At 44.7% G+C, this 26039-nt stretch overlaps 1 protein-coding gene across 1 annotated transcript; it reads right to left on the minus strand.

Annotated features, from left to right (window-relative positions):
- Nucleotides 1-516: 516 nt before the first annotated feature.
- Nucleotides 517-25003, minus strand: HDAC1 (histone deacetylase 1). Its single transcript, XM_077763521.1, has 13 exons — nt 24896-25003; nt 14193-14310; nt 7639-7713; nt 6161-6299; nt 5560-5701; nt 4462-4554; nt 2962-3070; nt 2739-2879; nt 2095-2203; nt 1869-1999; nt 1450-1602; nt 898-946; nt 517-626 (listed from the first exon to the last, which is right to left on the minus strand). Exons 1-13 carry the CDS (start codon nt 24968-24970, stop codon nt 599-601), a joined length of 1362 nt encoding a protein of 453 aa, XP_077619647.1. The 5' UTR covers nt 24971-25003; the 3' UTR covers nt 517-598.
- Nucleotides 25004-26039: the final 1036 nt, after the last annotated feature.

A 26039-nucleotide genomic window follows, 5' to 3' on the forward strand; every position in this document is an offset into this window, starting at 1 on the left:
GAGGATGTAGAAATGTACCATTTTATTACAAAGATTCTCACAAAAATGAAAATAGTATCTCAAAAAGGAAACTAGACTACCAGTCTCCACCTGCAGAACTGGGCGAGGACAGAGGGCAGGCAGTGTGATTTCCTGGCTCACATGGGGCCAGTGGGAAGATAGGATAACAGAACCAATCTAAAAATGGCTGATGTTACCTTAAGGAGCCTGACGGCGGCGGGTGTGGGGGGGGTGTCCCTCAAGATCTAGCCACTCCTAGAATGCCCAATAAGGGCACCTTTCCAAAGCCACTAAGCAGGCACTTGGCATTCCAGGATTTTGTCCTATGGCTGCTTAAGAATATGCCTTCTAGACCCGGCACCCTTAATGATACAAAATTAAGAGCTGGGGAAGGATGGGTGGCAGGGCAGCCACTAGAAGAGCTCACTCCTAACACGTGCCCTGGGCTCAGGGCTCTGGTTCCTGTCTAGTCCCTGGGGATATTTATATTTAATATATTTTTATATAAATACACAGAGAAAATAGAAAATATAAAATCTGAGGGGTTGTGGGAGAAAGGTGGGGAACTTGGCAGGAAGCCAGAACTGGAGAGGTCTGCTCAGGCCAACTTGACCTCCTCCTTGACCCTGTGGAGAGAGCAGAGACTGGCATGAGATCATGTACCCCGGAGGCCTTGAGGCAAAAATATGGGGACAATGACTTGTATAGGACCCCAGCGGCCCAGGTGACTGCCGAGCGCTGGGGCTTCCTAGCCCTGCCTAGAGCCTCAGAGAAGGACGGGCCCCTGAAAGAGGCCTTTGTGAGCCGCACCAGCTGTCCCCACGCCTTCCCTCAGCAGAGCGGACAAAAGGGCTGGTGCTCCGATGCCAGGGAGATGGCTGACAGCTCCTTCCTCACCCTTTGGCTTCTTGCTTCTCCTCCTTGGTTTTCTCCTCTTCTGTGACTTCTAGAACAGAAGAATGCAGGGATGGTGAAGGGCTCCCTTCCAGAAAGACCCATGGAGTCTTCATTTACCCTGAAATGTGCACTGGACATACAAAAGAGAGCAAAGCCCATCCCAGGCCCTCCCATTGAGCCCTGTGGAGAACAAACAGGTTGGACCAGTTTCACGGCCTGCTAGAGCCTGAACCGGGTGGGCGGAGGCAGCCCCCTGGGAAACTGGGGTGAAGTGCTGGGAAAAGGGCTTGGGTGGTATGTGAGAGCCACACTCCTGACCACGGGGAGCCCAGGCATGTCCCTGGCTCTGGAGCCTGGCAGGGCTCAGTCAGCCAGTGGAGATGACAAATCTAGTTTCATTCTTTTGTGGGCCCTGCCACTTCTGGGAGCTGAGACCAAGCCCCACGGAAGGCAGGGCCTGAGTCAGCTCCTTCCTCCCAGTGCCCGACATAGACTCATCCTCCTCTGGGGTCTGTGGCTCAAGACCGAAGTCCAGATGCAACCCCAACCCACCTTTCTTCTCTTCTGGATCTTTCTCTTTTTCATCCTCAGTTTTGACTCTCTTGGCTTTTTTGAAGTTGGAAGAGTTCTTACGACCACCTTCTCCCTCTTCGTCAGAGTCCGAGAACTCTTCCTCACAGGCGATTCGTTTGTCTGAGGAACAGACTGGAAAGCAATGGTAAATATGGGTGAGACAGCAGGAGATGATCAGGGTCTGTGCCCAGTGCTTCCCTGGGTGTCTCTTGTACACCCAGGGAAGGGGTGACCAAGAAGAAAGGAAGGAAACTCAGACTCCCTAAATTGTCCCAACTACTGGAACTTGGGTTTCTCAACAGGTGGGCAGCTTGAGAGGAAAGTGAAAGCAAGAACAGTGGTGGGAAGTCAGCTACCTACTGAGCAGGAAATTACAGGCCCCTGGGTCTGGGTCTTACTCGAGATGCGCTTGTCAGGGTCTTCCTCGTCCTCGTCGCCACTCTCCTCTGGAATGGCATCTTCAGGGATCACCTGCATTTGGACCCCAGGTGCGTGGGGCAGCATTCGCAGGTTCTCAAACAGTCGCTGTCTATGGCCAATGGTAGAGAGGGTGGCTGGGCTCTGGTTAGGGACAAACCAGAGCCTGGAATGGTCAATCAGGGTGTGTCTGGGGAATATACTCACTTGATCTTCTCTAGGTACTCATTGGTGTTCTGGTTGGTCATATTGGAAGGACTGATGTGAAGTTTGAAATCTGGTCCAAAGTATTCGAAGTAGTCGTTATATGGAAGCTCTAATTGGGGCAGGAGACAAGAGTCACGAGAGCGGGCTCCCGTGGGGCCCCAAGAAGAGCATTTGTAGGTTTCTCTGGAACTGCTAGCCCAGCCATCAAACTAAGAAGAATGCCTCTGAGACAGGGTGAGACCTGGGTGCTTATGAGGTTTCAGTCTTTTTAATGCCATTCTCCAGTGTCCACCCCCACGCCCCACTGTGAGGAGAAGGCACAAACTCCTGGTTTAGAAAAATTTAGGCAATGCTCGTCGGGAGCGCCTCTTCACTCACTACCCCAGTCATCCTACAGAGTAGAAATTCCAAAGCTCTAAGTAACCACTGATCATTACGTCTAGACCAGAAGCGGGAAGGAGAGGGGGCGGGGTCAAAAAAGCATTCAGGAAAGAGTGATGGTGTGACAATCACAAGAGGACACGGAGGGGAGTCACCGCCCAGTACCAGAAGAGGAGAAGCCACGTGGCCAGTGGGAAAGGGCTATGAACGCCAGGACACGAGCTCTGGCTCTGCCCAGCCCACCCCGGCCCGGGAGCCATTACCATTTGGGATCTCGGTGTCCAGGGCCACAGCTGTTTCATACGTCCAGCAGCGAGCCACGTTACGGATGGTATAGCCGCCTCCTCCCAGCATCAGCATAGGCAGGTTGAAGCTCTTCACGAACTCCACACACTTGGCGTGCCCTTCGGTGGGAGAAAGGGGTGCTGGGTTACCAAAGCGCCAGGCAGAACCCTGCCCACCCATCCTGATGCCGCCCGGTCTCACCTTTGATGGTCAGGTTAAAGCAACCTAACCGATCCCCAGACAGGGAGTCAGAGCCACACTGTAAGACCACTGCACTGGGTTGGAACATCTCCATTACTTTGGACATGACCTAAAAGGATATATCCTGGTCACCACCGGCTTCGAGAAAAGCTGTGTGACGTTCAGGGCTGCAAAGGGTGATCTGTAGTACTTCTGTTTCCTATCATTCATTCCTACCTTTCACCCTCCCTCATGCTGGGTGGTAAAGAGGGAGTATCAGTCTGCAGTTCTTGCTGCCCCATGTGTGATTTCAGTTTCCCAATTTGAGAGGCTTTCCAAGAGTCTTCTAGCTCTAGTAATGCTGAACCTGGAACGGCCTCACCTTCCCTTCACCTTTCCCTTCTTCCACTGCCCAAGCTTCGTGCCCCTCCTTCTGACCCTTGGCTGCAACTGCCCTGTTCCTTCGGTCTTTTGAGACTTTGAGCTTCATGTTGTGAGGGAATGCTTGCCTTTGTCTTTCCCATTCTCACAAGACTTTGACATTACCTAGGACAAAGATCCTGCCTTGGGCTTCGCTGTCCCCCCCACTACAAGGCATACAGTAGGCATACAGTAGGCACTTGACTGCCTGACCTTATTAGGTTAATACTCCAATAATGGTCCCTTGTGACTTGCAGGCGATTTAACTCCTTAGCTTGACATCCAAGACCCCCACATACGTTTCCTACCATGTCCTTCAATGCTCTTCCCACCCATCACACTGACCTACATACAGCTACGTATTGGCACCTTTCCCCCCTGCTGCATGCCACCCCTGCCCTCTGGCATCCACCTCCTTCTTCACAGGCAACTCCTCATTTTTATTTTTTTAATTTTTTTAATGTTTTATTTATTTCTGAGAGAGAGAGAGACAGGGTGAGCAGGGGAGGGTCAGAGAGAGAGGGAGACACAGAGTCTGAAGCAGGCTTCAGGCTCCGAGCTGGCTGTCAGCACAGAGCCCGACGCGGGGCTCGAACCCACAAACCATGAGATCATGACCTGAGCCGAAGTCAGACGCTTAACCGACTGAGCCACCCAGGCGCCCCAGCAACTACTCATTTTTCAAAGTCTAGCTCCAATGTCACCAGCCCTATGAAATCCTGACTACCCTCTCCCCAGCCCAGGCAGTGATTTATCTCCCCTTCCTCTGTTCATCCTGCAACAACAGTAATGACCACACACTGTCGTGTGTGCGCCTGCCTCCCACAGTGTAGACTATGAGGTCTTCAAGGGCATGATTCACGTCTTAGATACTCTTGTATCCAACAGAGGGCCTGACCCACAGAAGGCATCCATAAATATTTGGATGAATTTCGTTCCTCTTGCTGACCACACAGCATACAATCCTGGGTCAAAACACAGCTCATTTCCCAACCAGCTTCTCAGGGGGGAGGGGTCCCTGAGGTATGCTGGGGGTACTTTGCTACCCCTCCCTTAGACTAATCCCATTGGTAGTCTGGGTGGGGGGGATAAACCACCTACCGGCTTGAAAATGGCCTCATAGGACTCGTCGTCGATCCCATCTCGGAGCGGGTAGTTAACAGCATAGTACTTGCCTTTGCCAGCCCCAATGTCCTAATCAAGAGGGACATTAAAGTAAAACTGAAAGATGAAGCTAAGAAAGAAGTTCAAGGACCGGGGCTAGAAGGCTAAGGAAAGAGGCAATAGTTTTAAGAGATATAAGTGGGGTCCATGAGGTGGGCCAGGGACAGAGCAGGGGGCACCTTGGTTAATACCATCCTCCTCACTGGCAAGTCTAGCTCACATCTCTGGACATACCACTGAGCCTGCGCCCAGGCTGAGACCTGGATATGGAGCCAGAGATGGGATGCCCTACCCCAGAGCACGAGACCTCTATCTTTGGATTGGGTTAGAGCTGCTGGTATCTGGGCCACAGAACTAACACCCACCCTGGGACAACCTTTTCCTCTCCAGAGAAGGAAGAAGAAGGCTCGTTTATTCTAATACTGGCCACAGCAAACAAACAAATGAATTGGTGCCACTTTTTCACCAGAGGGCTAGTGCATGGCAAAGGGGTGGTTTCGTACTCATGTTAATAGAAGCAGACACAACAGTTCAATGAGTTAGCTTCCAAGGACTCTTGTCCTGAGGTCTACGGATGTAAGGGGAGGGGTCTTTAATTAACTATTCAGTATCAGATACAAAAGATTCCTTATATTCCTTATACAGAGTCCATAGCTTTCAGTCAGATGATCAAAGAGGAAGGTTAAGAACCCTTGAGATGGTCCATAACGTTTCAATTCCTGGTCCATGGGAGAGAACCGGACGTCTCTGGCCTAAAATTCAAGTTGTACGGGGCATGTGAATAGTGCAATGTAACTTAGCTGTGGCCACGAGGGACCTGCAACACTCATGAGACCCCTGTCCCTCCCAGCCCTTTGCACCTCATCATTCCCTTCCTCCAGAATAAGGGACGGAAGACCAGGGCAGTTACCCTAGGCTGGGGTATGGCATTCTGAACGGCAGAAGGGGCAGGAAGTGGTTTCTGGTGACATGGGGTAGGAGAGTTAGAGTGGCCCCTGAGGGGGGAGCTGGCTGGGCCCTGAAGTGAGTTCTCACCCGTAAGTCCCCAGTTCCCGGGAAGTACTCTCCGTATTTATGAAAGGACACAGTCATGACCCGGTCTGTGGTATAGAAGGCCTCTTCCACACCGTCGCCGTGGTGAATATCAATGTCAATATACAGCACCCTCTGGTGATACCTAGGATCAGAAGGGGGTCAGGGGTCTGGCAGCTCTCTGGGAGTGGGACGCGCCAAGGGCGCCAGGTCCCAGCTTACCGGGCTGGCTGCCTCCCTCAGGTATCTCTAAGCACCAGAGACGTGGAAACTGGCTGAAGGAAGGTGGAAGAGCGGCAGGGTGTCTCCAGAGGCCTGACCAAGCCGACCAAGTCCGATCTTCCTACTCTACAGCCAGGGTCAACTCCAGCCACACAGGGACACTCTGGAGGCAGGATCTGAGCAGCGCCTGCCCCTGAGCTTGCCATGGGCTCAGATCAAACCGGGACCCCGTCAAGGAGAGGATGGCCAGCCAGAGACACTGGACACATCCTAGCCAGCACACCGCTAGAGAAAGCAAACTAGGGAGGCAAGCCCAGGGGGAAGAGGGAAGTGGGAACCTGGCCTAAGGTGCTCCTCCAAGAACAAGGCCAGGCAGGCATACTTTAGCAGTTCCAGGATGGCCAAGACGATATCATTGACGTAACAGAAGCCAGATGCCTCAGACTTCTTTGCGTGGTGCAGGCCCCCAGCCCAATTCACAGCGATGTCCGTCTGCTGCTTATTAAGTTTCACAGCACTTGCTGGGTGTGAAAGAGAGAACACAAGACTGTTAGCAAGCCCTTCACCCCCTCTCCCCAAGAAGCCCAGGAAACCCAGTGAGAGGTAGAACCTGCCTATTCAACAGCTGGGGCATTCTTTCCCTCCCTCCCTATTCTAACAGGGAAGAAATAGGACATTGACTACTCTAAACAACTTGTTTCCAAACTGAGGGCAGCAACCCATCAGTAGGCCTTAAAATTGGTTTAGTGGGTCATGATTAGTGTACATATGTAGGTGTATACACACACACACACACACACACATTTTAAACAAAACAGACTAGAATAAAATAACAATAAAGGCAGCTGCTCCTCCGTGACACCGGCTTCAGAATGACAGTGTGTGTGTACAACCTGCAAGTGTAAATGTATTTCTTACTATGGTTCATGGTCAAAAAATGACGAAGAGATTAAAGGGACTAGAAGCTCAAAGCACAAACAGGCCTAAGAAGTGAGAGAAATACACTTGTGTATGCAGGTGCGTTTGTGGCATGTAACTTTAACAGCAATAAAGACATGGAACAAGCCAAATGATCTGACAAGAGGGGACTGGTTGTGTCAACTGACGTTAGTCCATAACATGGCAGAATCATGAAGCTGCTGGAAATCGTGCTATAGACTACCATAGCTAAGGAAATCTTACGGAATTATATACACGTGACACATTTTTTGTAAAATATGGATTCTAACCAGATTTATACAAACAGAAAAGAATGGATATGTAAACACCCAAATGGTAATAATGATTGTCTGTGGACAGTGTGATTGTGGGCAATTTTTTCCTGTGTACATCTTTGTCTTCTGAAGATATATTGGGAGGCAAGGGGAAGGGGAGAGGAGAACAAACAAGGATTATAGGAAAATATAGATTTGTTAAGAAGGGGTTTAGAGTAATCCTAGAGGTAAACTAGAAGTTAATAGTGGAAGTGGGAGGTACGTGGGGAGTATTTCTGACCTCTAAAGGTAATCACCATGCTCTTTTGTAAGACACAGATGATGACACTTCCCGTTTTTATAGCACTTTGCAGTTTGCAAATTGCTTCTATGTACAGCATCTCAACAAGCCCATGGGGTCTGCAGGGAATTCCAGTATGTAAGATCTCTCGGTAGGGGAGGACAGTCAAGGACACCTGACTGTACCGTGTCAGAGACTGAACCTGGGCTGGGACTGAACCAGAATGATATTTTGAAGACCTAAGGTAAAAACTCACAAGACCATTTTATGGGGTCTCAGATCAGCCCTACTGGGATAGTAGCCTAAAAGGCAGATCTCCCTAATACAACCCGGCACAGCCCTCGAGGACGGAGGTATGTTCCTTACCCACAGAGCCACCAGTAGATAACTGACAGAACTCAAACAGGCCATCAAAAACCGGACAGTCCTCACCAACGTTGACTTGAAAGACATAAGGGAAAAGTTAGTGTCCACAATTACTCTGGCTTTTGTTTACGTATTTATGAGCTCATGGAAAAAAAAAAAAACAACACAAAGAATTTGGATTCAGAAGGATTCTAGTGCAGACTCTACTACTCATTGGCTTTGTGATTGGGTCATTTAAGTTCTTAGAGCTTCGGCTTATTACCTTTAACGAGCAGTCATCATATCCACCTCACCTTAATGTTGAGAAGATTAACAGAAATCTTCTATGGGGGAGAATATAGGAAGTAAGTACTTGAAGGTGTTGGCTCTTCCCTTGAAAAGGAGAAAAACTTGGCCACTTATCCAGGTTGGTACCTGGGTCTCACTCCAGCTGACCAACAAGGCAGTGAAGAACAGCGATCTATTTAACCATCATCCACTGAACGCTTAATAATGTGCCAGACACTGTGCTAAATGCTTTAAATACCTCACGTCATTTATCCTCACACAACCTTCTGAGGCAGGATGTGGTCCTATTTTATAAATGGGGAAACAGGCTCAGAGAGGTGAACTGCTAGTGAATCATGGAGGCAATATTTAAGCAGTGGTCTGTCTGCCCTAAAAGCCCATAAAAATATACTCTGGCCTTTTCCTCAATAATTTCATATACTCAGCCTCATTCGATCCTCACAACAACCCCAGGAGTTGGACGAGATGTTATCAACCCCACCGTCCATGGGAACAAACAGACACGAAGAATTAAGTGACCTGCCCAAGGTTATATAACAAGGCGGTGGCAGCCCCACAATCAGACTCCAGATGTCTTGACTCATACAGTCCAGTGCTTTCTACTACACCTACAAGTGACAACTGGAGTCAAGTTATTTCAGGCCTAAAGGACCAAAAGTACAAACTAACACATAATGAGGAAACACATGCAAATAGTAATGCAAACGAACTGAAAGACAGGAAGGGAAGCACACCTGAGGGCTGTAGTCATGGAGCTAGAGAGGAACCTTAGGGCTCCACATCTCCTGTCATAGAAAAGGAAACTAGTGAGACATCAACGAGATACAGGAAACCAGAGGCAGGGGAAGGCTGGATCCTTATTCCCTTGCCCTAGCCTTCCAACTACATCCACTGCTATCAACTGGGCTTCCCAAAGTAGAGCAAGGAGAAGCCCTAGAATGAGGAGGGTAGCAGAACCCACCTCGGACTGTGGAACCTTCTGAGACAGCTGAAGCTCAAAGTCCGCAATAAGCACAAGTGTTACCAACTCTGGCACTGCCCTAAACTGGGAGGGTGCCCTGCCGAGACAAGTGCTCTGAGGAAGGGTGGCCTGCATAACGGGGTGAGGAGTGGTAGGTGGCTCTCACCCCCACTTCCCGGGTAAACACTGGGAGCCTGTGTCAATAAGAACTTTGGTCCCTGGGGCCGGGCTATTTTATCCATCGGCAACCATATGCCCCCTCCGGCTGCTTCATCTTTATTGGGTTTGGCCTCCCTGGGTTTCTAGAGTTTTGTTTATACTCCCACGCGGGATAGGTTTTATTTATTATTATTATTATTTTTTTTAACGTACACTCTAAATGCAATGTGGGGCTTGAACTCATGACTTCAAGATCAAGAGTTACATGCTCTACCGAATGAGCCAGCCAGACGCCCCAGGAAATGATAATTTTAGATATAAGAAAAAAGTATTTCCCTTCAGGCCCCAAACCAACATGTGGCTCAAACGGCCAGCCCATTATTCCCAGTTCAACAAGCTGTGTGGTTGGAGATGGAAGGGGGAGAAATGGAGAGTGCAGACCCTCACTTGGACTAATCTGTGAGACCAGGGTGGACTCTCGTATGGGTTCCCCTCTTCCTTCTACAATACTTTTCTCAGTCTTAGGCTGGCATGACACTGAAGTCAGCAATACTGGGTGAGAGATGGGAGAGTGGAGCAAGATGGAGAAGGTGGTAAAAAGCACACCGCAGAAAGATGCACGGGACTAACAGGGGCTTCGGGAGAGGGCTTACACCGCTGTGGTGGCCTGATGGGGTGGAGTGGCGAATAGGACAGAAACGGTGTGTGGTCAAGGGGACATGTCCAGGGGGGCTTCAACTATTATCGGCAGCGTTCTGTTTCTTAGAAAGAAAGGCTGGTAGGGGCGCCTGGGTGGCTCAGTCGGTTAAGCATTTGACTTCGACTCAGGTCATGATCTCGTGGTCTGTGGGTTCGAGCCCCACGTCGGGCTCTGTGCTGACAGCTCGGAGCCTGGAGCCTGCCTCGGATTCTGTGTCTCCTTTTCTCTTTGCCCCTCCCCCACTCGTGCTCTGTTCCTTTCTCTCAAAATAAATAACTTAGAAAGAAAGAACGGAAGGAAGGAAGCAAGGAAGGAAGGAAGGAAGGAAAGAAAGAAAAAGAAAGAAAGAAAGAAAGAAAGAAAGAAAGAGAGAGAGAGAGAGAGAAAGAAAGAAAGAAAGAAAGAAAGAAAGAAAGAAAGAAAGAAAGAAAGAAAGAAAGAAAGAAAGACAGACTAGTAGTGGGTACATGGGTGTTCACTCTATTATTTTTTATACATTTGTGTACATGTCTGAAATATTTTACACGCAACATATTTAAAAATACTCCAGAATCAGGAGGAGACAAGTTCTATTTTCCATTCTACCACTACCTTGCTGGGAGACCCTGGAAAACTCACTTTATACATCTATAAAAAAGATGACGGGGCACCTGGGTGGCTTAGTCAGTTAAGCGTCCGACTTTCGCTTAGGTCATGATCTTGCAGTTTGTGGGTTCGAGCCCCGCGCCGGGTTCTGTGCTGACTGCCAGCTCAGAGCCTGGAGCCTGTTTCAGTCTGTGACTCCCTCTCTCTCTGACCCTCCCCTGCTCACGCTGTCTCTCTCTCTCTCTCGTAGAAATAAGTAAAAAAAAAAAATTAAAAAAAAAAAAGATGACAATGTCTCCAAATTTTACCACCATAATTCCCTTTTATCATTTTCCACCATATTTCATGTTCTGATAATCTGGCAAAAAAAAAATTGCACTTATTCATGTTCAAATCCATCTTATTTTTTATTTACTGTTATTTAAAAATTTTTTAAATATTGGGGAACCTGGGTGGCTCAGCTGGTTAAGCATCCGACTTCGGTTCAGGTCATGATCTCACGGCTCATGATTTCAAGCCCCATGTCAGGCTCTGTGCTGACAGCTCAGAGCCTGGAACCTGCTTTGGATTCTGTGTCTCCCTCTCTCTCTACCCCTCCCTGCTCGCGCTCTGTCTCTCTACTCCAAAAATAAATAAGCACTACAAAAATTTGTAAATAAATACATAAATAAATATTTATTTATTTTGAGAGAGAGAGGGAGAGAGCATCATGCATGCACATGCGTGGAGGAGGGGCAGAGAGAGAAAGAGAGAGAGAGAATCCCAAGTGGGTTCTGCGCTATCAGTGCACAGTCTGACATGGGGCTCAATCCCACAAACTGTGAGATCATGACCCAATCCCAAATGAAGAGTTGGGACACTTGGGGCGCCTGGGTGGCTCAGCTGGTTAAGTGTCCAACTTCGGCTCAGGTGATGATCTTGCGGTTCATGACTTCGAGCTCCACATGGGGCTCTCTACTGTCAACTCAGAGCCCACTTCAGGTCCTTTTTCTCCCACTCCCTCTGCACCCCCCGAAAAAACAAACAAACAAACAAACAAACAGTCAGAAACTTAACCAACTAAGCCACCCAGGCACCCCTTCATTTATTATTATTGTTTTTTTTAATGTTTTATTTATTTTGCGAGAGAGAGACAGCATGAGCAGGGAAGGGTCAGAGGAGAGGGAGACAAAGAATCTGAAGCAGAATCCAAGCTCTGAGCTGGCTGTCAACACAGAGCCCGACACAGGGCTCAAACCCATGAACCGTGAGATCATGACCTGAGCCGAAGTCAGATGCTTAACCGACTGAGCCACCCAGGCACCCCATTTATTATTATTTTTAATAAGGCCTCAGGCAGGCCATGAGCTCCCCGGCAGGCCAAGGCTGGCTACCAGGGCACCCATTGCTCATCATATTCCCATTTTATTAAAATATTAGGTCAGAACTTCTGATCAAGGTTCTCAAAATCTCAAAATGACCATAAAATGTTTATTATATCCTAGCCAAGAGCAAGGAACACTAACTTTAATTTAGTCTTATTACGTGTATAATTTCCTAGATTAGGTGTTGGTAAATACAAAAACAAAGAGCTCAGCTCACGCATCGCTGGTTGTTGTTTCTGTAGATCCTGGTTATACAGCACTTCACTAAGTGACATCTTGACCTGATGAGTCAAGTCAGTAAGGTGCCTTAAAGTCCTTAAAGAACCTCATCCTTCCTAACCCATCTTCAATGAGAGAAAATCCCAGACCTAATTTTTTAATGCACAATCTTAGAATGCTAGTTTCAGGAAAACTGGAGCAAACTGGAAGCCAACCCAAACCTGTGCAGTCCTGAGGGCCTAATATTTAGACAGACTGGAAAATGATGAAAATAAATCAGCACAGCAAACGTTACTATTCATTGGCAGTCAGGGCTTCACTGACAGTGCTATCTCACCTATCTCCCCCAACCTCCACTATCAAATAAGTACTACTGTCTTCCTTTTTTTTTTTTAAAGGAAATTTTTTTTTAATGTTTTATTTATTTCTAGGAGAGAGAGAGAGAGAGAGAGAGACAGCGTGAGCAGGGGAGGGTCAGAGAGAGAGGGAGTCACAGACCGAAACAGGCTCCAGGCTCTGAGCTGGCAGTCAGCACAGAGCCCGACGCGGGGCTCGAACCCACGAACCGCAAGATCATGACCTAAGCGAAAGTCGGACGCTTAACTGACTAAGCCACCCAGGTGCCCCACTACTGTCTTCCTTTTAAAGAAGAGAAAACAAAGCTCAGAGAGGCCAGGGGACTTGCTTAAGAACACACAGTTAAGTGGTAGAGCTAAGGGATTCAAACCAAGACATCAAAATTCATTTCCTTGGGGTGCCTGGGTGGCTCAATCGACAAACGTCCAACTTTGGCTCAGGTCATGATCTCACGGTTCGAAGCCTGCATTGGGCTTCTGTGCTGACAGCTCAGAGCCTGGAGCCTGCTTCGGATTCTGTGTCTCCCTCTCTTTCTGCACCCCCCCCCCACCCATGCTCTCTCTCAAAAATAAATAAACATTAAAAAAAATTTAAAACAAAAAACAACTCATTTTCTTGCTTCAATACCAAGCTGCTTCTCTAATGAGAGTCCTCTTTGCTGACAGTGGAGCCTGATCACTGGCCTCAATAGGTTATGAAAAGCTCTAAAGCTATCTAGAGCAAAGAAAGGAATCTGTCTCATCTTGGAAGGAAATAAGATCCTGCCAATTCAAAGAGCAAATACCGCTCTTACAGGGGCAGCAGCTCCTGGAGTTGTGGGTGGCAGTAATACTTTAAAAAAGGTCTCTGGAGGGGTGCCTGGGGGGCTCAGTCGGTTAAGCGTCCGACTTCGGCTCAGGTCATGATCTCACAGTTGGTGAGTTCAAGCCCTGCATCAGACTCTGTGCTGACAGCTCAGAGCCTGGAGCCTGCTTCAGACTCTGTGTCTCCCTGTCTCTGCCCCTCCCCCGCTTGCTCTCTGTCTCTCTCTCAAAAATAAATAAAGATTTAAGAAAATTGTTTTAAGAAAAAATTAAAAATAACACCTCTGTGGTTCTGTAATCATTACAAACTGCGAAACTTTTGTAACAAATAAGCAAACTGCCTTGGGACTCAGACCACCTTGTGGCCAGTAAGTAGCAACCAGTGCCACAGATTTGCTGATATTTCAAAATAAACTTCTTATAAGCTAATCAAAACTTCTGGACAATGCTGTTTCATTGTTTCATTATGTGAGATATTAGGTGCTAAGAGATCATTTCTAAAATAACACAAGGGAGAAGTCAGATATGAGAAGTCTTTTCCAAATTTAAACATATTTTTTCCCACAGCTAAAAGAAGCCCCATTAATTCCTACAGGGTGTCGCTTCTGAGATGACACCTGTTTCAAGTCTCAGGAGGCAGGGGTAGAGTCACCTCAACTCAAAGGTGACATCATCTAGAGTCTGTCCTAAGTGGCCACTCAATTCTCAATGAATACAAAGTGACGGCAGTCACAGCTGTATGCGATGACATCCAGTCCCTTTTACAAAAGAAAAATCTGAGGGGAAGTGACTGGCCTGGTCAGTTAAGAGTCAGAGCTGGGACTTCTATCTCCTGCCTCCCTCTCCTGGGTCAGTGCTTTTTCCATTACAAGAGTTATGGTTTTCTTGGCACAGTGTTGTGAACCTAACTAGACAAAGACCAAACGCTATTCCTTATCATAAAGAAACAAGGAAAAAGCTAGACTGGAGAAAAAAGCTGCACTCTGGCCTCCTGGAGAGCCAGGGGAAGCAGCTGTGGGGTGAGTGGGAGATACAAGGGAAGACTGGGCGAGCCTCTGCAACCACAGGGCGGATCCAACTTGGGCCTTGAGAGTCAGGAAGGAACAGAATGGACTTACATCTCTGCATCTGCTTGCTGTACTCAGACATGTTGTCTGGGCGGATGGAGCGCAAGAATTTAATGTAGTCGTCACTGTGGTACTTGGTCATCTCCTCAGCATTGGCCTTGTGAGGGCGCTAGAGGGCAGAGGGGAGAAAAGACGTGTTATTCTAGACCAAGGCCACTCTTCACTTAGTCTACTTTGAACACTAAGTGAAGAGCTGCCCAGCGTGGAGATAGGCGCTGTAAAGGTTAAAAAGGAATTACTAATTAGATTAATGCCCCAGGAAACTTGCAATCGAATTAGGCACATAGGATCATCAAAGGAGATTCAGTATCAGAAGACCAGGACTGCTACTCAAGCTCTGTTACTTAGGCAAGTCTGTCTTGTGAGCCTCAGTTTTCTCATTTACTAAATAGAGGCAACAACTTCTACCTTACAGGGTAAAAATTAGAGGAGATAGTTAAATCTCTTTGTAAACTGTGAAAAATGCTTTACAAACTCTGATTTCTTTTTAAATACTTATGGGTCAAACGGCTCCAAGAGTTCAAGAAAAAGAGGTGACTAACAATAACTGAAATAGATGGGAAATCTTTTATAAATCATCATCACATCAATTCTGATCACACCCTCCCCACTGAACCTTCCCTTGACATGGTCATTTCCTGATTACCCCAACATTCTGAGCCATCTTTCTCTCTTTTTCAAAATTCTCTTCTCTTCCTCTCATCCCTTAAAAGTACGTACGTCTTCTTCTAAGATGACCCTCTGCTTTTCCAATTACGAGTATCTTTATAGTTTATAAAGCATTTTCAATATACATATAACACTGTTTACCCTGTGCCAGGCACTGTATGTGATTCTGTGATCCTTACAACAACCTCTTAAACTCCATACTATTATTATACTCACTCTGCCCACAGGGAGGTTAATTTGCCCAAGGTTACACAGCTGGTAAACTGGAATAGAAACCCAGAGGTCTGGCTCCAGGCACTATTTGGGTCTTGTTTAATCCTCAATATAAGAAGGAATTTAAGACTAAAAGATGGATACTGTTCTATATACCACACTCATGGTGAAAGCAGCAAGACTTGGCTCCAAATACTAAGTTGTTTGTTTTCTTAAGTTTATTTACTTTTAAGAGACAGAGTGTGAGGAAGGGAGGGACAGAGAGAGAGAGGGAGACAGAAAACAAAGCAGGCTTCAGGCTCTGAGCTGTCAGCACAGAACCCGACGCTGGACACAAACCGTGAGATCATGACCCGAACTGAAGTCAGACGCTTAACTGACTGAGCCACCCAGGTGCCCCCTAAGTTGTTTTTATTGTATTAAGCCCTTTACCCTCATGGCAATATTGTAGACGTAGCTTTGACTATCCCTTATAGATAGATGCCTGCCCAGACTCACTCCATCCTGATTTCTGTTCTGAGCTCCAGATTCACAATTCCAACATCTTCCCAGGCGGCGCCACCTGTGAATCCTAGAGGTACTTCAAATTCAACTGGATCTAACAACTTAGAGTCCAGAGGCATTCATATTTAACTTCCAGACTTCTCTTTTACTATTTTTGTTAATGATACCAACATCCACTCAGGCTGAGAAACTAATTATAATCCTTAACCCCACCTTTTCTTGACTTCCATTTCAATCCACGGCCTATCCCTTTCATGTACCTCCTCCATAATCTTGACTGCCTCCACCACTTTATTTCTCCTATGCTCTTCTTCCCCAGGGTTCCTAGTCTCACCACCAACCACCCACTTGCTCAAGACAGAGGCCACCCCTTGAGGCCACCTTCTTCATGTCATGTACTACATTCAACCAGGACAAAGCCCATCTCAAAAGCTACCTCTCTTACAAAGTGAAGGCAAATCTTGCTCTAAGAACCTATCTTCATCCCAGGCCACAAAGTTCCAGGAAATATGACCAGAGTCAAATATTACAAAACATGCAAGGAAACAAAGCACTTAGAGTGAGAGCTCGTTGAAACAAAAAGTGGCAGAAAGAGATCTACAGAGACCCTGCATATGTCTAAATAAAAAAGAACTGCATTACATTTCTCTATACCAATAAACAATCTAAATATACAAATTTAAAAAGATAGTTTACGATAGCATTAAAAAGAAGTACTTGGAGGGATGCCTGGGTAGCTCAGTCGGTTGAGTGACCAAGCGACCGACTCTTGATTCAGGTCAGATCATGATCTCACGATTTGTGAATTCAAGCCCCACAGTGGGCACTGCGCTCACAGCGCAAAGCCTGCTTGGGATTCTCTGTCTCCCTATCTCTTTGCCTCTCTGTGCGTGTGCTGTCTCTCTCTGTCTCAAAAATAAGTATTTAAAAAAAATTTTTTTTAATTACTTGCAAAAAATATCTAGGGGTGCCTGGGTGGTTCAGTCAGTTAAGCATCCAATTTCAGTTTGGGTATGATCTTATGGTTTGTGAGTTCAAGCCTGCCTTGGGCTCTCTGCTGACGGCACAGAGCCTGCTTCCAATCCTCTGTCCCCCTCTCTCTCTTTGCCCCCTCCCCTGTTTGTGTGTGAGCTCTCAAGCTCTTTCTCTTCCCAAAATAAAAATAAACATTAAAAAAAAAAAATCTAGGGGGGCCTGGATGGCTCAGTAGTCGGTTGAGTATCCAACCCTGGCTCAGGTAAATGATCTCACAGTTTCTGAGATTAAGCCCTGCCTCAGGCTCTGTGCTGACAAGGCGGAGCTTGCCTGGGATTTTCTCTCTCCGCCTCTACCCCACATATGTGTTCTCTCTCCCTCTAAGCAAACAAACAAAGATGTAAATAAAATATAAAATAAAATAAAAAGACCCAAATACATGGAGATATACCATGTTCATGGATTCAAAGACTAACTATTCTCAAAATATCAATTCTCCCTAAGATGCTATAAAGATTCAAAGGTGCCTGACTGGCTCAGTCAGAGGAGCATGCAACTCCTGATCTCAGGGTTTTAAGTCTGAGCCCCACATAGGATATAGAGAGTACTTAAGTAAAAACTTAAAAAAAAAAAAATGATGTAAAGATTCAATCAAATTACAACCAAAATCCCAGCACCTGATGAGTGGATTCTAAAATTTATAAAGTTCAAAGGGAAGGGGCACCCGGGTGGCTCAGCTGGTTAAGCATTCAACCTTGGCTCAGGTCATGATCCCATATTTCAGGTCATGAATTCGAGAGCCTGTTTTGGATCCTTTCTCCCCCTCTCCCTTTACCTCTCCCCTGCTCACATTTTCTCCCTCACTCTCCCTCTTTTTCTCAAATAAATAGAACATTAAAAATAAATAAACATTAAGAAAAGAATACTGCCATTTAAATAAACTAACAAACAAAAAATAAAAGAAGTACAAAGGGCAAATAGCAAGTCTTTTTTTTTTTTTTTTTTTAAGGACAAAGTGGGAGGACTTGTGCTACTACATGTCAAGACTTACTAAAGAGCTATCACAATTAAGCCACTGGGTACTGGCATATGGGTCAATAAACAGACCAAGTCAACAGAACATGGAGCCCAGAAATAGACCCATACATAGTGCCTGGCACAAAGCAGATGCTTAGTAAGTTATTTGTGGAATGAAAAAATTTCAGTGGATTCTAACTTCAAACCACATTTAAAAATTGATTCTAGATATAGCAAATACATGTATGTGAAGGCAAACCTACAAAGCTTTTCTTTTTTTTCAATTTTTATCTTCTAAGTAAGCTCTATGCCCACATGGGGCTTGAACTCACGACCCCGAGATCAAGAGTCACCTGCTCTTCCAACTGAGCCAGCCAGGCACCCCAAGGGAAGGATTTCTTAAGACACAAAAAGCACTTATAAAGGAAACAATAAATATAACTATATTAAAATCAAGAATCTTGGGGCACCTGGGTGGCTCAGTCGGTTAGGCGTCCAACTTCGGCTCAGGTCATGATCTCACAGTTTGTGGGTTCGAGCCCCGCATCGGGCTCTGTGCTGACAGCTCAGAGCCTGGAGCCTGCTTTGGATTCTGTCTCCCTCTCTCTCTGACCCTCCTCTGCTCATGCTCTCTCTCTCTCAGAAATAAATAAAACATTAAAAAAAAATTCTTAAATAAAAATAAAATAAGATTCTCTGTTTATTAAAGATACTTTAGAGTGAAAAGACAAAACCAGACTAGAAGGTATTTGGAGCACAGACACTGGACTATCTATACCAGAAAAAAGAACTACTACAAATTGGTAAGAAAAAGAAAGCCAAACAACCAAAAAAGAGAAAAACAAGCAAAAGGAAAGAAAAAACATTTCACAGTAGAGGACACACAAATAGTTAATAAACATATGAAGAAGTACTCAGTTTCACTGGTTATTAGTAAAATGCAAATCAAGACCACAATCGCATACTGTTTACACTCATTTGGTTGGCAAAACTTAAAGTTTAATTCCAAGTATAGGAAAGGATATGAATCAAAGTATCTCTCATACATTTGACCACACTGAAAAGCAACGAGGCATGTAATAGTCACATACCCTACAATCCAGCAATTCTAGTACTAGAGAAACAGCCAAAAGAAATTTTTGCATATATGGATTGAGACATGTACAAGAATATTCAGAGTACTGTTCCCAACATTTAAAAACTAGACACAAATTAAGAATGGAAAACAGATAAACTTAAGGAGGCAATGACAATAAGATATTATTCAGCAGAGAAAAGTGGAAGAACTAAAGCTATATATGATAGATTTTGTAACATAATATTGTATGATAAAAGCAAGGCACAGGGGGCACCTGGCTGGCTTAGTTGGGAGAGCACACGACTTGATCACAGGGTCATGAGTTCGAGCCCCACACTGGGTATAGAGATTACCAAAAAAAAAAATAAATAAACTTAAAAGAAAAAAAAAAGCAAGTCCCAGAAGATTAATCATAGTATGACATCTTTTTTTAAATGTTTTTTTAAATTTATTTTTGAGAGAGACAGAGTGTGAGTGTGGGAGGGACAGAGACAAAGGGAGACACAGAATCTGAAGCAGACTCCAGACTCTGAGCGTCAGCACAGAGCCTGACGCGGGGCTTGAACTCATAGACCGCGAGATCAATACCTGAGCCGAAGTCAGGCACTTAACCAACTGAGCCACCCAGGAGCCTAGTATGATACCTTTTTTGAAAAGTTCAAAAGCAAGTAAATAATTACTATGTATTGTTTAGGCATATACACACAGGATAAACATTTTTTAAAAAGCAAGAGTATAATCAACACAGAATTTAGAAAAGTGATTGGGGTGTAGGAATATGGATATTCATAGCACTATGAAAATATTTAAGTTAATGAATAAACAGTAAAATACATATTTCAAAAAGAATACCAAAAATCGACCTTCTTTTGACGCTTATGAGCCAAAGATTATGTTTATCCCAATTCTGTGTACTTAAGGCCCAATTAAAACAAAAACAAAAAAAGAACAATCAAATAAGAAAATGGGCAAAAGGCTGGAATAGGGACTTCAATAAGGAAACCTGAACGGCCAATAAACATACAGGAAGACCCTCAATCTCCCTAATAAACAGGGAAATACAAATCAATACAATAGTAAAGTATCATTTCACAACAACCTAAACAGACAAAAAAAATTAAATATGACAATATTATGTGTTGGCAAGGATTTAGAACAACTTTATTTTATTTTTTTTAATATTTTTATTTTATTTCTAGGAGAGAGAGAGAGACAGCGTGAGCAGGGGAGGGTCAGAGAGAGAGGGAGATACAGACTCCGAAATAGGCTCCAGGCTCCGAGCTGGCAGTCAGCACAGAGCCCGACGTGGGGCTCGAACCCACGAACCGCGAGATCATGACCTAAGCGAAAGTCGGACGCTTAACCGACTAAGCCACCCAGGCGCCCCATAAAGAACAACTTTAATTCTTCTACATTGGTGGCAACTGGAAACCATTTTCACATTATCTAACAAAGGTAAATATGGCATACGTCCTGTGGTATATTCTTTCAGTGAAATATTGTAAAAATAAGTCTAGCTACATCCATCACCATGTATGACTCTCAGGAAGATGTTGAGCAAAAAAGGCAAGTCACATAATAATAGTGGTATGATTCCATTTACATAATATTCAAACATGTAAAACTAAAACACGTTATCATTTAAGAATACATACTAGAAAAATTATTTTTCAAAAGCAAGGAAATAGGAGTGCCTGGGTGGCCCAGTTGGTTGAGCATCTGACACTGCATTTCAGCTCAGGTCCTTTCAGCTCAGGTTGTGGGATCAAGCCCCCTTTGGGGCTCTGTGCGGAGCATGGAGCCTTCTTAAGATTCTCTCTCTCCGCCACCCCCCCAACTCCGTCCCTCTCCCCTGCTTGAACACGCTCTCTCTAAAATAACAAAAAATTTAAACAAACAAACAAATAAATAAGTAAATAGCAAGGAAATAATAAGCCCCAAATTCAGGGCAGAGGTTGGGGAAGAAGAAAGTAGACAGGATCAGGGAAGAGCATATAGGGGCTTTAGTGGTCATGGCAATGTTTGTTTTCTTAAACTAGGTAGTATTGAGTGAATTGTGATTCTTTATACCTTCCACATATTTTATAAATTTTTTTTCATATCTACTCAATATTTTATAAAAACATTTTTTAAAAAAAGCACAAAAGAACAGAAGGCGATGAATAAGAAGCCTGGGAATATACAAAATTAGCATCCAAGGCAAGGAAGAGAGCAGAATTGTTGATTATGTAAATAAGAAGGTTCCTGGATGAAAAATGAGGATGTAGATTCTGGGAGAGATTAATTAGATGTGTGGAGGCAGAATTGGGGGAGGGACCAACTGTGTGAAAGACTTCAACAACATGTCTCCTTCAGGTATGAAGACAGAATACAGAAACTACTTAAAAGATTTTGTTGGGGCGCCTGGATGGCTCAGTCGGTTAAGCATCCGACTTCGGCTCAGGTCATGATCTCATGGTTTGTGGGTTGGAGCCCTGCGTCGGGCTCTATGCTGACTGCCAGCTCAGAGCCTGAAGGCTGTTAAGGATTCTGTGTCTCCCTCTCTCTCTCTCTCTGACGTTCCCCTGCTCACGCTGTTTCTCTCTCTCTCAGAAATTAATAAAAAATTTAAAAAAAATTTTTTTTAATTTAAAAGAAAAAAAAGATTTTGTTTTTAAGTTATCTCTACACCCAATGCAGGGCTCAAACTTACAACCTCAAGATCAAGAGTTGCATGCTCTACGGACTGAGCCAGGCAAGTGCCCCAGAATACAACAACTTCTATAAGAAGTGTAAGGAGCTTCTCCCCAGGATTGACTCTCAAAAAGCCATCAATTTCAGAACAGATACTAAAGTGGCTATCTGTGCTTTGGTAAAGGAAAACTAAGATCACAGCCCAGAGAAGTCTAGAAGGGATGAACTGTTGGGGGAAGAAGATCAAAGAAGATTCAAACTCACTGGGAAAGTAGAGCCAGAGAAGGAAACAGATCACAGTAAAGAGAACAAGTCTACATTTTTATGAAAGAGATTATACTGGATTTTTGCTTTACAAGCTTACAATAAGAATACCACACAGATGAAGTAATTTCCAGTAAGGTATTTTTTATTATCTCTATGACAGCCACTGTTAGATGCTTCCCAAAGAGCCATTCTCTACCTTCTTGTTAACAGATCTCAATTTGGTTGGGTGTTAACGTCCTCAGCCAAAGGGATCAAATGTGACTAGTCTAAGCCAATTGCCCGCGAATAGTCTAAGGATGGCAAATGGCCCAATGAGATTTAAAGGGAGATATGTTGAGAAACTTCTAGGAAGGGTTTTCCTGTTTAATAAAAAGGGGAAGGGTACGTGTGGAAATAGTAGAAAGTGATCCATTTTGCCTGTTTCCTTCCTCTTTGGACTCTGTCGTATGAAGACATGATACTCGGAGCTGAGGCAGCCATCATGTGATTTCAAGGCAAAAAACTAAAGGATAAAAATCAAACTAAGCATGGCTGAGCAGAAGGAAAGATAGAATAAACCTGGGTCCCTGATGACATCACCAAAAAATCCTGAGACATTCTACCTCTAGGCTCCTTGTAAAATGCTGCTTGGGAAGAGGGAACAGGACAAATAGACAGATAAAGACTCTGGAAGCCGATATCTAGGTTGGACTCTTAGTTCATCTGTTAATAGCTATGTGATTCTGAACCTGTTAGTTGTTTTCTCATCTATGAATTAGAGCTGCTATATGGATTACACGAAGCAACAAGTGGCTCTGGCTTAGAAGTTAACAATCTTCAATAAATGTGAGTTTAGTTTTCCTCTCGCTTGAAGACAGGATCCATTTTCTAATATTTCAGTATCACTCATGAAGGTTAATATAGTCCCTAGAGTATGACAAGTACTCAGCAAAAATCTGTTGAATGAAAGAAAGAAAAGAGGGCTTGGGGTGACTTTTGAAGATGACTAAGCTGTGATTGGCAGAGTAAATAATCTTTCTAGTGGTGGAAAGAGGCAGAATCTCATCTGGCTGACTTAGAAGGTTCTGAGAGGGGAGTGGCAGGAAAGGAGACGAGTCATGGACAGATTAGCAGGGTGTACATGTGCCAGAGGCATGTCTGGAAGGTCTTAGTGTTTGCTATTCCACGTTTAGGTATCCTCTCTTTATCTAAATGCTAGTCTCGTCCCAAGAGTCCCTCAAAACCTCTGCTACCTTTTATGCTTTTCATTCCCAGCTGCCTTTCACATCTAAAAAAAGTTCTCTGGTCCCAAGGTCTGTCCACTCCTCTGTCTACCTTCCCTCCTTGCTTCCCTAGCTGCCTCCAGTGGCTCTGGGGACATAACATGGCCATCTGAGATAGAAGACTCATCTTCTTTCAGTCTCTGGAATGGTGAGGAAGGATACCGCTGTTGCTAGGAGACTTAAGCTGCCAGGACAGACTTTAACCACAGACTCTTAGGCTCTAACCATAAGGCAACACGGGTCCCAGCCTTTCTTTATTTTCTCATTTGGACCTTTTGCAACAGGCTCCTAACTGACTTCCCTCCTTCTAAAATGCATGCCTCGGGGCCCCTGGCTAGTTCAGTTGGTGGAGCATGAGACTCTTGATCTTCTGATTGTGAGTTCGAGCACCATGTTGGGTGTAGACACTAAAAAAAAAAAAATCGAGGTGCCTGGGTGGCTCAATCGGTTAAGTGTCTGACTTCGGCTCAGTTCATGATCTCACGGTTCGTGAGTTCAAGCCCCGTGTCAGGCTCTGTGCTGACAGCTCAGAGTCTGGAGCCTGCTTCAGATCCTGTGTCTCCCTCTCTCTCTGCCCGTCCCCTGCTTGCACTCTGTCTCTCTCTCTCTCAAAAATAAACAAACATTAAAAAAAAATTTTTTTAATCTTAAAAAAAAATAATAAAAATGGGGCGCCTGGGTGGCTCAGTCGGTTAAACGTCCGACTTCAGCTCAGGTCATCATCTTACTACAGTCTGTGGGTTCAAGCCCCATGTCAGGCTGTGCTGACAGCTCAGAGCCTGGAGCTTGCTTCGGATTCTGTGTGTGTCTCTCTCTGCCTCCCCTCCCCCCATGCTCTGTCTCTCTCCATCTCTCAAAAATAAATAAATGTTTTTTTAAAAAATTAAAAAAAAAAAAATGGGGCACCTGGGTGGCTCAGTCAGTTAAGTGTCCGACTTTAGCTCAGGTCATGATCTCACAGCTCCTGAGTTCAAGTCCCATGTCAAGCTCTGCGCTGACAGCTCAGAGCCTGGAGCCTGCTTCAGATTCTGTGTCTCCCTCTCTCTCTGCCCCTCTCCCGCTCACACTCTGCCTCTCTCTCAAAAATAAATAAACGTTAAAAAAAAATTGTTTAATAATAATAAAGTAAAATAAAATAAAATAAAATCCATTACTTGTTCCTCACTGCCTCCAGAAGGGGTTCAAACTGGGAACCTCTGGACCAAATTTAGTCCACAGATGTACTGATGTGTTTTTGTTTGAACATGTTTAAAAAAACAAAAACAAAACAAAAAACCCAACTTGGGTCAATATTTTAAACGAGGTATTTTTACATCTTAATGTGGATTTCTAGCCTCCCTTTAAAAAACTGGTAGATGGGCAAAAATCAGCTGGAACTGAGTCAAGAAGTTAGACAGTCTATGCTCTCTAGTAACTAGAGACATGGGCGTCTGGTTCAACACAGTCCCAATTTTGGCACTGGATTTTTTTTTTACCCTGGCCCCTCAGAGTTGCTTGTCACATAGCACAGCACATCCAATCCTTGCTGGCCTCTCCAGTACGAGGCCCCTCACTTACACCTGTGAACTTTACACTACAGCACTACTTGCACATCGAACTACTTATAATTTCCCCAAACACATCATAGTGTTCTCACTTCTTCTTGCCTTTTTGTCTATGCTTTTCCCTTGGTCTAGGATGTCCATCTCCTCCTGAACTCCAGGCTAAATTCTATTCAGTCTTTAAAATTCGGCTCAGATATCACCTCTAGGAAACACTCCAAGGCTCCCTTCCTCCTTCACTCTTTATTATCTCTGCATCTTGCAAGTTTTTTAATTGTTGTGCTTATAATAGAGTGTAGTGCAATTTATTTGTATACATGTCAGTCTCCAGCACTGGAGTGAACCCTTTAAAAACAGAAATCTCTATCATTTACAGTGTCTGCCATGTAATAGCCACACAACACATTTGATGAATGAGTAGTTGAGAAAATGAGGTGAATAACATATGACCAGAGCTGATGAGGTTAGGCAGGGGTGGGGCTCCCAGTAACTCACATATATTTCCATTTTTCGATAGAGACCATAGTTAAGTAGCAAATTGTGAGTCATGCGGATTCGGTGAGGCTTCATTGGGTGGCCTTGTCCATAATAGTAATTTCCGACATCCCCTGAAGAAAAAAGAGTGACAGTTTCAGTGACACAGTTAGACATACACTCTCAGGAGAATCCGGGAATCTTTAAAACTATCTCCCAGTCAAATTCTTTTTCTCTTTCGTTCTAGTCTCCAACATTCTACCCAGCTTGAGGAAAGGTAACTCCAAATTTTCCAAAAAAAAAAAAAAAAAAGCAAACAGGACACCTGGGTGGCTCAGTCAGTTAAGTATCCAACTCTTGATTTTGGCTCCGGTCAGGATCTCATGTTCGTGAGTTCGAGCCCTGAGTCAGGCTCTGGGCTGACAGCACAAAGCCTGCTTGGGATTCTCTTGTTCTCCCCCTCTTTCTATCCCCCCCCCCCCCCCCTAAAAAAAAAAGCAGAGGACCCTGGTGAGGTCAGCATTTAAGGATGTTAAGTCTAGTCCACAGGAACTAGACCGTGTAAGGGGTTCATTCCAAAGCTACTCGGGAATAGCAGGCAGTGCGTGACTCACCCCACTATATCTCCAAAGAATTCACTCCCACAGCAGAAAAATGACCATCACTACTCAGAATTATAAGCCACAGTTCACCTTTTTCATGTTGTGACACTTTATGGAGTCAAAGCACATTTACATTAATTTTCTTACTGGATCTTCACGGTAATTCCGTAAAACAGAACAGGGAGTATTATTCCCATTTTATAGATAAGAAAACTAAGCTCTTATCATCTCTTGCTTCATCCATAGCAAAAGACTTCTAATTTCTTCCTCTGCCTTCAATTCAAACTATCTGCTACAACGACCTGTTATTTTTCTAATACACAGCTTTTATAACATCACTCTCCTGCTCAGAAATACCTTAGTGGCTCCCCATCTACTACAGGATAAAGAACAACTTCACTAGCATTCAACCCACAACACTCTCCCTCTCCCTTCTCTTCTCCCTCTCCCAGTTCTCTGCTCAGAAGTAGAATAGGCAAACTATGGCCCTTGGGCCAAATACAATTGGCTGCCTGTTTTTTTGTAAATAAAATTTTATTGGAACACAGCCATGCCCATTAGTT

Source organism: Crocuta crocuta, unplaced genomic scaffold, assembly GCF_008692635.1.
Source record: "Crocuta crocuta isolate KB4526 unplaced genomic scaffold, BGI_CrCroc_1.0 scaffold214, whole genome shotgun sequence".
Classification (NCBI taxonomy): Eukaryota; Metazoa; Chordata; class Mammalia; order Carnivora; family Hyaenidae; genus Crocuta; species Crocuta crocuta.